At 33.2% G+C, this 13,744-nt stretch overlaps 1 protein-coding gene across 5 annotated transcripts in view; it reads right to left on the minus strand.

The window, feature by feature from the left end:
- ZFAND3 (zinc finger AN1-type containing 3) overlaps positions 1-13,744 on the minus strand; it is a 304,527-nt gene that overhangs the window by 209,637 nt on the left and 81,146 nt on the right. For all 5 annotated transcript variants that reach the window (XM_031964925.1, XM_031964924.1, XM_031964929.1 and 2 more), the window contains exon 3: positions 7,959-7,999. In XM_031964925.1, coding sequence (XP_031820785.1) covers positions 7,959-7,999 — 41 coding nt within the window. The remainder of the gene's footprint in view (positions 1-7,958; positions 8,000-13,744) is intronic.

Consider the following 13,744-nt stretch of genomic DNA (forward strand, 5'->3'; position numbering starts at 1 on the left):
TGAAGAAACTTCCTACTAGGAAGAAAGTATGAAGGAATTTTCAAGATAACAGAATCAGGAAGAATAGGATAGAAAATTTTTGACTCTAAATAAAAAAACTAATAATTTGAATTGTTCTGAAATGGAATAAGCCATCTACTTGGACACTAACTACCTATTATCAGAGGTTCTTCAATTAAAGGCTAATAGATAAGTCATCATTTGGCAGCAATTTTTTAGAAGGTAATTATGTATTTGTAGGGATAGTACACCAAACAATATTTTAGGCCCATTTAAATGTTGAAAATCTATAATTGTTAATGATCCAAACTTCCTCATTCATTCAGATTAACAATTCATCTGAAATTTGTAATTTTAGAAAGCTGTTAGAGATCTTTAGAGATTAAGTGATCTATCCAGGGTATAAAAGACAAGAACATGAACCCAGATCACTAATTCAAAAGTCAACCATCTGTCCAACATGCTACACTGCCTCTCAAATTTATAAATAAAAATGAAACTGTCTCCCTTCTTCAACCAACAGCTCAAGCAAGAAATATAAATGTTTTAGTTTTGTATGAAGTAGCTAAAGTAGTAGATCACAAGAGCTAAAGAGATCATCTAGACTAGCTTTTCAAGCTTTTCAAATTTTTTCCACTTGCAAACCCACCTTTTTTCCAGAGAAATTTTTACATGACCCCAGCACATAGGTATATAAAATAAGTATACAAATCAAACATTTTCTGATAGTAAATCAGAATTTTGCAACCCTTCACAGTCAGCCACAAAATTCCCATATGAGGTCATTGTTTAAGTTTAAGAGGCTTTGATCAGCCCAATTCCCTACAGATGAGGGGGAAAAATGCCCAGAGATATAAAACATATAAAAATGCCCCAAATCAGATCAGTCGCAAGTAGCCAATCTAGGATTTTAATCCAGTTTCTGTGACTCCAAAATCCAAAACTTAATTCTACTGTTGTACATTAGCTACCTGATGAATCCAATTAACTCTAAGTGGCACTAAGCTACTAAAAAGAGCACAGATAGAAAAGATAGAAAAGTTTTCCAGAACATCTCTCTTCCCAAAAAATAATCTGGAACAACTTTGTATACAACCTCAGAAAAGGCCCCTGGACATCACAGGAAGTTCCTTACCCACTTACTCACCAAAAAATTTCACTTAAGCCCTTCCATCTAATCATATTACTTATTCTCATATGTACTCATGAGCACATGAACATGTAATTTAATATTTATCTGGTAACTGATCCCTTAAAATGTCTTTCTAATTTGACATACATTGTCACTGAAAGTATTTACATAGAAATTAGAAAGGAAGCTCCAAAACAATATTCTAGGCTTTGAAGGGTTATTTCTATCAATTTGTTTGAATTAAGCTTATAACAGGCAGTTTTCTAAAAGAAACAATGTAGAGAATAAGAATAAAGCAAATGGAGATAACCAGAGCTACTTTGAAATAGAAACAAGAGCTATTGATTTCTTCAACTTCCCTATTAATGGACCTAAAAGGCACTTTGCTTTTCTTGGTATTTATCAGATAGTATTGAGACTGATTTCTCTTTAGAAAAGATCATTATTTTTGACATGATCTACATAACATCTTCAAAAAAAAAAAAAAACTGCTTCATTTACCTTAAAGAGAACCGTGATTCACTATTAATTATTAATTATTCACTAATCACTTGGTCCTCAAACTAATGTGGCATTTTCTGGATATCAGGTGCTTACCAAGAGTTCCATTCTATTCACCATTTAAAACCTACTATTAGTCACCATTTTATTGGGCAGTGGGCAGTTCTTTCTAGGGCATATTACTAAAGATATAGTTACCAGCCTTCAAATAAAAGGTTTGAACTAAGAAAGCAGGAGGCTTTTTGAAACTCTACTTCAAAAATAAAGAATGTGTATCAATAACCTGGACAAAAGAATTTTATGGAAAAAAACAATAGAATAATCTGATGTTTGGCAAATAGCAACAAGCTATGACCTGCTGGTCATTTCTTACAGAACAATAATATTCCATAATATTCATATACCACAATTTATTCAGCCATTCTCCAATTGATGGGCATCCACTCAGTTTCCAGTTTCTGGCCACTACAAAGAGGGCTGCCACAAACATTCTTGCACATACAGGTCCCTTTCTCTTCTTTAGTATCTCTTTGGGATATAAGCCCATAAGCCCAGTAGTAGCACTGCTGGATCAAAGGGTATGCACAGTTTGATAACTTTTTGGGCATAGTTCCAAATTGCTCTCCAGAATGGTTGGATGTGTTCACAATTCCACCAACAATGCCATACATATTTGTTACAAAGGTTTTAATTTTTACTTTCTTTTTTCCTCAATAAGGGCAGAAAGGAAGAGAAAATTAAAAAAAAAATTTTAATATATCATTATATATGCATATCAAGGCATTCAAGCCTATTCAATAATTTTATGTACTGAAACTAGGAAATATAAATCTTTGAATTTAGAGACGTCAAATTATTTATACAAGTTTATTTAGCAAAGATATAGGGTTTTAGCTGCACTAAAAATTGTTTATTCCTCATAACTAAAATATAAGCAAGCTTTCCTGAGATTTTTATAAGTTTTTCTGCTATTAGCTCTTATTCAACTATCAGTCATTACATATATAGTATTATCTCAGTAACTGAAACTCATGTGGAACTTAATGAATGTATTAAAAATGTAAACTAAAGAATTTTCAAAAAAAATTACAAAATACAAAAATAATACCCTCCAAAAAAACCCTAAGAAAATATATTTCCCCATTTCTTCCCTTAGTGAGGGATTAAAGATGTGGAATGTTTTATATGTAGTTAGAAAGATGATATTGATTGGTTTTACCGAACTTTTTTAATAGTTGATTTAAAAAAGAAATCCCTCATTTTAATCTTCCAATAAAAATAATTGCTGAGAAAAGGGCATATATTCTGAAATTAAGGATTAAAAGTAAAAAAATCAATAATATATAAACAACTTGTCTTAGACACTTATTAGTTATGTAATCCTGGGGGCTAGTTACTTAACCCTATTTGCCTCAGTTTCTTCATCTGTAAAATCATCAGGAGAAGGAAATAACAAACTATTCTAATATTTGCAAAGAAAACTCCCAATGGGGTCATGAGAAGTCTGATACAACTGAAAAACAAGTAATCTAAATTAACAAGCAAAAAAGCAGAATTTGTTATAAATACATTGATTGTTATATTAATAAATGATACTTTTAGAGAAAAAGATACTGGAAAATAATTTACTCCTTTAATACTGTTAAAAATTCTTTCTGTAACTGTACAAAACAAGAACTTTTTCTAAGGCTGTATAGATCATATAAATCTAGCTACAGTCCAAATTATTACAAATTTCCATTCAGTCTCACTAGAATTAAAAAGGTTTTATTGTCTCTGTGTATTCTCTATAAAATCCACACATAAAAACATCCCAACAGATGGAAAAATCCTTGCATAGGTTTTAAGTGATTGTTGTCTCTCTTCTTGGATTATTCTTGGTCCTAAGAGAGATACTAGTAGGTGCTGAGACAGTTTTCTCGAGATATGTAAAAGTATGATTTTTTGTGAGGGAGGAAACTGGATTATCAAAAGGGGTATGAAATAAAGACACTGAAAGAGAAATAAACAGTGACAGAAGGAAAAGAAATGTAAAAATTAGTTTTTAGGAAAATTAACCTTAGTGGCATCCTATGGAAGTATTCATCTACTCATTACCTCTTGGAGGAAACAAAACCTGTTATGGTTATCTTCAGAATATGATTAAATTGATTTATCCAGGCTACTTCAGAATTTCCTAGAGAATTTTAGTACAATAAAGCTATAAAAAAGCAAAGTTCTTTAAAGAATGCACACACACACACACACACACACACACACACACACACACACACACACACACACATCCATAAAGCTATTTAGGTAACCTCCAAATAAAGTCTAGTGACTTCACCATTTGAAGAGAATAGTTGCCAATCTGGGAATTTCCCATGATTAAATCCAAGTCAAAAAGTAATTTTCAAGTCCAGGTACTGAAAGTAGACAACTGATAACTTAGACCTGGGAGAGAAATCAAATATATATTACAATCTAGGGAAAAAAAAAAAAAAACCCAGCATAAATAATTGATAAGGCCTTTTAAACATTTGCCAAAATGGTTTCCTTTCAAGCCTCTCTGGGGCTACAACAATGAATTCAAATCCTTGTTTTCTCCAAAGTTGATGGAAGTAGCCAGAACTACACATCCTCTATAAAAAATGGACTGCTGAAGGAAACTTGTTGCTGGGGTTTCACCTTCCCAAGCATTTTTTTCATTAATTCTTTTTAAAAAGTAACCAAGTCTGCCTACCCTTTTGTCCCTTTTATTGCACTCTTACTATCCGAGTAACCTATGTGAATACAAGGGACTAATGACAACAAAAGAAAATGGCTTAGAAGTGGTATTTACTTTGGGAATGTGCTTTTCTTTCAAGAGAACATTATTACATTAGTTTCCCTCCTCCCTGCCTGACAAACTAGCAATGGCATAATCCACTATCTCAAGAAAAATGGTGAATACACTTCTCTGCTTTACACTTCAATAATGCAGTCAAAAGTATTATGTACAAAGTATTTTCTATTACATAAATTTATTTCCAGAAGAAATTTCACAAATCTCACCAATTCACATTGTCACATGAAGTTTTGTTTATTTTTAAGCAATTTTTCACTTCATTTTTAAAGCATTGATTTGGAGTTTGACAAAAATAATTTTCATACTGTGCACTCTTCTCCACTAGTGTTTCACAATTCTGATTTTTGCTACAATTTACCCCAGATGAACTCACCAAATGAGACTTTCAAAAATTGACTACTGTTCCTTCTCTCCCCAGCTAACTACATTCAAGAAAAGGAAGAGAAAGGAAGGGGAGAGGGGAGAAAATGACTCCTATAGAGAAGACATGGAATTCCTCGCTCTAGAATGAAGAAAACTCCCTTTATTAAAATTCTAAACCAACGATTTCAAGGAAAACTTGAACAGTCAACAAATGCCATAAAACTGCCAAAAACATAAAGATCTGTGACCTAAAGAAGAAACAAGAAACAACCAAACTAAAAGGGGAAAAGAAAAAAAAATCCAAATTACAATAGTTTTTTGGGGGGAAATATGAATTTAAAATTTTTGATCTGTTTCAATAAAGATCAATACTAATTAACTATAATTTGGAGAACTTAAAAGTAGAGCAAATTATTCACAAGTAATTGGAGGCAGCTAGGTGGCAAAATGGGCAGCTAAGTGGTTCAGTGGATAGAGCACCAGCCCTGAAGTCAGGAAGACCTGAGTTCAAATGGGGCTTCAGACACTTAACACTTCCTAGCTGTGTGACCCTGGAACAAGTCACTTAACCCAATGCCTCAGCCAAAAAAAAAAAAGGTAATTGACTCTTCCAAAAGCCATGCTCATAAAAGGAATATCTTAGATAAAGTCTCAACATAAAAAGAAATACATATTCAAGGTTAAAGTTTATTATCAATGAAGATCCATTTATTTACATTTGTGACATATGTTCAGTTTCCAAAAAATATATAATTATATAGATATATTATATATTTATTTATGTAAAATATCAGGAAGTAAATTAACTGTTGTGTCTATTGTGAACATTAGTTAGGAAATAATGATAAACCATTAAAAAATTCTCGAATTTTCAGCAGACTGAAAACATTGATTTTTACTATACTCACCATGGTATATTGTGTTCATTTTCCAGTCATAGCTGAACCTTTATGACCTCATTTGGGGTGATCTTGGCAAAGATACTAGAGTGGTTTGCCATTTCCTTCTCTATCTTATTTTACAGATGAGAAAATTGAAGCAAACAAAATAACTTGCCTAGGATCACATAGCTAGGAAGTGTCTAAGGTCACATTTGAACTCAGATCTTCCTTATTCCACAGACAGTTCTCTATCCATTTGTGCCATATAGCTCTTCCTTGCTATACTATCAAACTTCTAATCAAACATTCTTCATGACTTCTCTTTACTATTTAACATATTGACCATCCTTTTCTCCTGAATAATCTCTTTCTGGATTTTTGAGGCACCACTCTTTCCTATTTCTCCTCCTATCTATCGGAGTACTCCTTTCTCAGTCTCCTCTGATCAGTTCTCACTCAGGTATTACCAATCTAATTAATCATAAGGTACTCTCACAGGGCTCTCTTCTACATTCTCTTCTCCCTCAAGTCTACCTATCCAGACATAACTTCTTGAACTCTAGTCTCATATTTCTAAATGCCTTTCAGAAATCTCAAACTATATGTTCACATTTTAAACTCTAGATTCAAAACTGAGTTCATTATATCTTTCTCTCCATCACATTTTAAACTCTAGATTCAAAACTGAGTTCATTATATCTTTCTCTCCAACACTTCCAAACTTCACAGAGTACCATGTTCCTTAGTTTGTTAGGCTCTCACTATTTGTCAAATCACAATTTTTCAAATCCTCACTATAATCTTACTTTCCCCTCCCCCAATCCCAGTACCCAAATCTAGGGGCAATGCCTGTCAATTTCACCTTTGTAACATTTCTTTTACTGTTCCCCCTTCTCTCTGATAATGCCACTGCCCTGATAAGAACCTTCATCTCCTCATTTTATTTTAACAGCCTGCTGGTGTGTCTATCTGCCTCAAGTCTGATCCATCCTCCTTTTAGCCACAAAAGTGATTTTCCTGTAGCACAGATACAACCATATTATTCCTCTACTACACAAGTTCCCCTGGGCTCCCTAACTCCTGCCCTTCATAGTCTAACCCACTCTTACCTTTCCAATCTTTTTATACCTTGGCTCCTCAAATATATGGGCTTCAATTTAGTGATACCAGCCTCCTAGCTGTTCCATGAACGGTCCATCTCTCAGCTCCGAGAATTTTTTGGGGGCTGCCCTCCATGCCTGGAATGCACTCTCTCCTCGTTTCCCAGATTTTCTTAGAATCCCAATCAAAACATTCCCAAACTCTTAATTCCAGTGTCTTCCCTTCTTATTGTTCCTATTTATACTGCACATAATTGGTTTGCACACTTGCTGTATATACCCTGTATTACATTATGAGTCTTGAAGGGTGGAACTGTCTTTTGTCCTTTTTGGCAATTCCAGCACTTAGTATGGTCCCCGCACAATATAGATGCTCAATAAATAATTATTGATTAATTGACATCTAGAGGTTCCAAGATTACAGTGTAATACTGAGATTAATTTCTCATGGAAAATCAAAAAGAGTACAATTAAAGTAAGTGAAAATGAAGTGGAAAAAATGGAAATTAATTTTAGTACAATGAGACTCAACATTGGATATGAAGGGCCTCGTTTGATAGAGATTCATAAACCAAGAAGTCAAACTTTCCAAAATTTTAGAACTCTTTTAAAGGAACCTTAGAGAGTATCTCATCCAATGCACACACACACACACCACACACACGAATGTGTGGGCACACACCCACCTACCTATCACTTTATTTTAATAAATGAGGGAAATGACCCAGAAAAAAGAAATGAATTGCTCATGATCAAACAGTAAACTGTTTATATTGAGGGAAGACAACATTCCTCATTATGGAGTTAATTATTCAAATCAGGATGACGGGAAATATTGTCATATTAAAATTAAGAGTTTTACAGTTCAAGGTCATATCAGACACATCTGTAAACTCTACCAAGTAAAACTTAGTTGGTCCATATACACAAGAGGATCTTATATTTTATACATTTAAGACTGTATCAACAATACTAAGCAAATAAGTGAAGCAACAAAGTGAAGAGCATCTGATTTCACACAAGCACTAAGAAAACAAAACCCCATGCATATACCCAAAAGAAGCACCAACCATGTGATTTAGATTGTCTAAGGATAACAAATAACAAACAAAACAAAACAAAAACAAACCACCTTGTACTGCACTTACCAGCAAAGCATTTGGAACAGAGATTCATAGTCTTGCTGGACCTGGGACAAAAAAAAAGAAAAAAAGAAAAGAGCTAAAAATTCAGTATCATTCTAATCGATACACAAGGAATTTGAAGGGTAGGTATGCAGAATATTTTCTGGCCAGGCACCTAGACACTAATAAACAAACAAGTCACTTCAGGGCAAAGGAAAACTCTTATTTTTTGTTTCCCCCCCCCCCCCTCGCAAACTTGTTATTCAATTCTTTCCTAAAGCATAAATAAGCAGCTTATAATAATAAGTAGCAGCTTAATATAGGTAGGGTTCAAAATACACAACCAACAATTTCAAAAATTTTAAAGAAATCAAATAAGACGACAAATGTCTGATTATTATCACAGTTGAGAATACTGTTTTCTGTACTTAGAAAACACAAATGTTATAACTTTGACCCACAGGGAAAAATATCCTTTATAAAAGTCTCTAAAAGGGACAGGGAGAAGGAAGAGTCATCCTGGGAGAAGGTAAAAACTTTCACTAGATTTAGAACTTAAAGCTTTTGCTTTCTGTATTTATTCATTTACAAACAAGATTTCTCTTCTGCAAAATAGCTGAGAATCTATACATTTCTCTCTATTTCAGGATTTTACCATAACAAAATTATTACCATTTTTTCCCTCTGGACATCTTCCCTCTCTTCTGCAAAATTATTTTCCATCTCCACTACTCTGAACATACCACAACTCTACACCATGTTGCTATCCTTCCTTATCCCAATTAAATAAAATCAAATGCTTTCCAAACTCAATCTGAGGGCCTAATTGTTCCAATTATCATTCTAAGGAATGATGGTCCCTCTTACCTTTTTTGAATTGTAGGGAGCCAAAGGCTAGCCCTCAAGTCTTACCAGATCTCAGATTTAGAATTTAGAAATTGATTAACACATTCAGTTTATAAATCAAAAAATAGGTACCGAGGCCTAGCAGCCCATAAGGTGACTCATACAGGTAGGAAAGAACAGAATCTAAGACTTTAAGCTTAGTTCCCAGGACTATATGTTCAACATTCTCTTTGACCTGTCCCCAGCCTTGTTCTTGGCTGAGAGCTAAACAGGCAAATTTGCCTTATAACTGTACACGTTTTAATCTGGAAAATAATTAAAATATAAAACAAACTTTAATAGAAAAATTAAACATGAAGTTATGTTCAATGAAGGCTAGTTTTACCATTTATCCTTCCCATAAATTTGATTTAATTTAAAATCCATCTTCCAGGAAGTTATTCCTACCTAAATTAACAGTACACCTCAATCCCAAACAAATAAACAATACCAGATCTTCTATCCACATAACTATGACAGAAATTAATGAATGAATATAGCATGTTAAGTGCTTGTTGAACAATAGGGATATGGGGAGCAGAGAAGGGCAATTTCTGCTCTCAAGGAACTAACATTACAATAGAGGATACAATACATATGGTATGGAAGGTTTCAGTGGAAAGTCAGATGGAATGATCCCATGGTTGTTTTTTTTGTTGTTGTTGTCTTTGACTCATTTCAATTCTGTTGGAATCTTCATGACCCCATTTGGGTCATTTCCTTATTCAATATCTCATCTGACAGATAAGGAAACTGGCGCAAATAGGAGTAACAACTTGCCCAGGGTCACACAATTAATACTTGTCTGAGGATGGATTTGCACTCAGGAAGATGATTCTTTCTGATTCCAAGCGTGGCACTCTATCCATAACACCATTTAGCTGCCCACCTATGAACCAAAGCAAGTGATGCCTTGTTCTTCAATGTTATTTCTAATGATAAAATTATATCCATTTCCAATGTTGAACTATTTAATAGTAACAAGGACAGATTCTTTTTTGGATTATCAATAGCACCTATAGGAGCATTATACCTCCATAGGGATATAGTAATACTCTTGCTATTCTATACTAATTTGTATATGTTGCCCTCTTAAGGACCAAATTTATTGAAGTCAAATTATATTATTTAATTATATGTTTCAGAGAACACTTGAGAAATGCTCTCTTAACTTAGTATAAAAAGCCTTTTGATACTGTCAGACTCTTATGATTTCATTCTGACTCAGATCAGAGGTCTGAATTTGTGGTAGATTGTTCACACTGAAGTGGGCCCTTTCTCCAAGTCATCATTAAGAAGTGTTCGCACTACCTTAAGTTCACAAAGATAAGAACTTTTGTTGTCAGTCACTCTACCTTTCCCTGATGTTCCTGTCAATTAGGCAAAGGAAAAAGAAAAAATGTTATTAAATGACATAAATGCCTATGTTTGGAATGGCCTAAATCTGTTGACATAGAATTACCAATCTGCTTATGCCCTAAAAGCTAAATCTAAGAGGAATCCCTCATACTTTATAAAAAATTTAGCACTAAAACAGATTTCACTATATTAGGAACTTTATTTCCTAAGACCTTGTCACTTAGGATGGGCTAGTTTTTCTTAAGGCCGTATTCCACACAGAGTTAAGTCAGCCTTGCCTTAAAAGATAAATGAAACTGTCCTCAAGATTTTATTGGCTCAGGTTTAAAAGGCTACATTTTTGGTGTCCCAAATTAAAAAACCCCAAGGACTTTAGGGACTGATTACAGACTGCTTAAGCCTGATGACTAACACCAAAACAGGAAAATTATATTCATCTGAATCCAGGATGCTTACTTGGTGAATAGGTACTTTCCTATGAATGTTTTTCTCCCCCCTATGACCAAGAAAAGCTCATTTTGTTAACAATTAGTAGTATCTAACTTTGTTCCAATTGTGAGTTTATAGACCCTGACTTGGTCTAATGAAAAGTGGCCACTGTCATCTTGGAATGTTTACTCTAAGACACAAAATACTGCTCCACCATGATGTCTGCCAGACGTAAAACATAATAGAATTATGGTAATAAAAAAACACACATTTTTATTGCCCATTTCAAATTTATGTATCTACCTATATAAAGCATTGCTTTGGTAATTTCATTGGTATGGTGGTAAATAAATTAAGTACTATTGTCACTTTTATCATAATTGTTGAACCTATTTTCACAAACAATGAATATGTCCCCAATTATTTAGAACTGTCTTTATTTGTGATTTGTTTGTAATTGTATTCATATAAATTCTGTATAGATAGATTAGATTCCCAATATTTTATAAAGTTGATAGTTTTTTTTAATGAAATTTCCCTTCTGGTTTTTGCAGGTAATATACAGAAATGCTAATGTTTACGTGGGTTTTTTATAATCATTCTATTTTGCTCAGTTGTCATTTTAATATTTTTTTAGTTGACTCTCCAGGATTCTATAAAGAAACCATCATAGTAAGTGCAAAAATCACTATTTTGTTTCCTCTTGTAAGTTCCTTGAAGGCAAAGGCTGCCAAGAGTGTATCTAGCAGATCTACCACGGTGCTTAATAAATATTTGATTGATGCTTTGGCTATACTTTTTCTCTCAATTTACTTTTTTTGGTCTTATTTATAGAATACTATAGAATTATATAATAAATATAATAGAAATAATATAATAAAATTATAGAATTTCTAGCAAAAAATAAGTGATTACAGATGTCCTTGCTTTACCCTTGATCTCACTGGAAAGAGCTTTAATTTATCCTCATACTACACTAAATTCAGGCTCTGGGTTTAGATAAATAATATCTATTAAATTGAGGAAAGAACCATTTTTATACTTTCTAGTGTTTTTAGTGAAAATCGGGTATTATGCTTTACCAAAAGTTATTTCTATATCTTTTTATGTAATCATAACTAATATGTTCAATCATATCCCCTAATATCAAGCCAAAGCTTTCATTTCTAATATAAACCCAACCTGATCAAAAAGTATAATTTTTGTGATATATTACAGTAGCCTACTCATTAATATATGACCAAAAATTTTCTAAATCGATTCCTTACTGAGATTGGTTATAAGAAGCTTCTTTCCCTGTTTTGATTCTTCATGGTTTGGCTATCAAAAACCGTATTTGTATCATAAAAATTAATTTAAGATCTCTTCTTTTTCTATTTTTTTCAAATAACTTTTGTGTATTGTAATTAATAATTCTTAAAAATGTTTACATAGAGTTCATTTGTAAATCTATCTGGTGCCGATTTTTTCCCTTCTTTTAGGAGCTCATTCATGGCTTATTCACTGAGTATTTATGAAGCTATTATTCTGTTCACCCCAGGCTTTCATATTTTTGTTAATATTTAATCAATTTCATTCAAGTTGCCAGTTTAATTAGCACATAATTCGGCTAAAATGCTAATATTTTCTGTTATTACCTCTTTATTTGGTGGTAATTACTTTTCATTTTTCATAATAGCAATTTTGTTTTCCTTTTTAAATCAAATTAACCAAAGATTTACAAGTTTTATTATTGTTTAAAACCACCTTCTGGATTTTGATTCATTCAATGGTTTTGTTTGCAATTTTGTTCATCTCCTTTGGACTTTCTATTTTCCTATTTTGTACTTTTTGCTTTAATTTTCATAAGTGAAACAGTCTAGGTACACAATATATAAAAACAAAACAAGCAACAGTTGTGCTTTGAGAAGCCCAAAGAATCCAGCTACCAAGGTAAGAATTCATTATTAAATAAAATCCATTTGAAAAATGTTAAATCAGTGTCACACCATATACCAAAAAAAGGCCAAATGGATACATGACTTTGATATAAAGAATGATATAAAGAGATATAAGCAAATTAAGAGAGAAAAAGAAATTATTAGATCTATGGATAGGGAGTTTATGATCTAGTAGAGAGATACAAAACATCAGACAATGAGATAATTTTGATTAGACATATTATTAAATTTTCACACGAACAAAACCAATCCAGCTAAAATTCAAAGAGAAGCTAGTAACTAATCAATAGTCATTGTGATCATGCATAGTTTAAAGTGTTTAAGTTTCCTGAAAATTCTGTGGCATCAAAAGGAACTGTATGAAATTAAGAAGGATTAATATGTCTTCCTGTATTCCTCCAATGTTGGAAGACTTTAAAAAGAAATTATGTTGTTGTCCAGACATTTTCAGTTGTATTCAACTCTTTCTGAACCCATTTAAGGTTGGCAAAGATACCAGAGTAGTCTGCCATTTCTTCCTCAAATTCCTTTTACAGATGAGGAAACACATGAGGCAGAGTTAAGTGACAAGGCCCATAGTTACACAACAGTTAAGAGTCTGAGGCCAGTTTTCCTGACTCTAGGTTTGGCACATTTCCACTGTGCCATCTAGCAGCCTTAGGAAATAATACCACATATAGATCAACAAGCTGCATATAAAGATATAGAATAAGATATATATACATATGAACAACAGACTAGTCAAAAATTCCATTTTAATGTCACGTTCTCTCACACATCCCTCCTTTCTCCATTGTTTCAAAGTTATGAGGAATTCCCAAATATTGAGTCAGCTTCTCCTGTTAACTTGGGAGAAAAAGCTATTATCTCACCCTGACCTCGAGTCCTCAGCAGCAAATTGCTAGTTCCATGTCAGTTCTATGGGAACCCTGAGGCTCCCCATAGACAATGAGAAACTAAAAGTTGGCACAAGGTTCCCAAGGGAAGGATTTTTTTTCTTGTTGCTAGGACAACTTGAGAAGCAGCCTCTGATGTAGTCCTTGTCTCTTGTCCAAGCAGTATCAACGAGAGCCAGAGGGAATTGACAAGTCTGCCACTTTTCTTGTTCCCTTGCTCCAAAAGGCATAGTGGGGAGTAGGCAGAGGGAATTAAAGTCAACTTGTATTCCTCACCAAATGCCACAGTTTTAACACCTAA

The sequence above is a fragment of the Sarcophilus harrisii genome, chromosome 4, assembly GCF_902635505.1.
Source record: "Sarcophilus harrisii chromosome 4, mSarHar1.11, whole genome shotgun sequence".
Classification (NCBI taxonomy): Eukaryota; Metazoa; Chordata; class Mammalia; order Dasyuromorphia; family Dasyuridae; genus Sarcophilus; species Sarcophilus harrisii.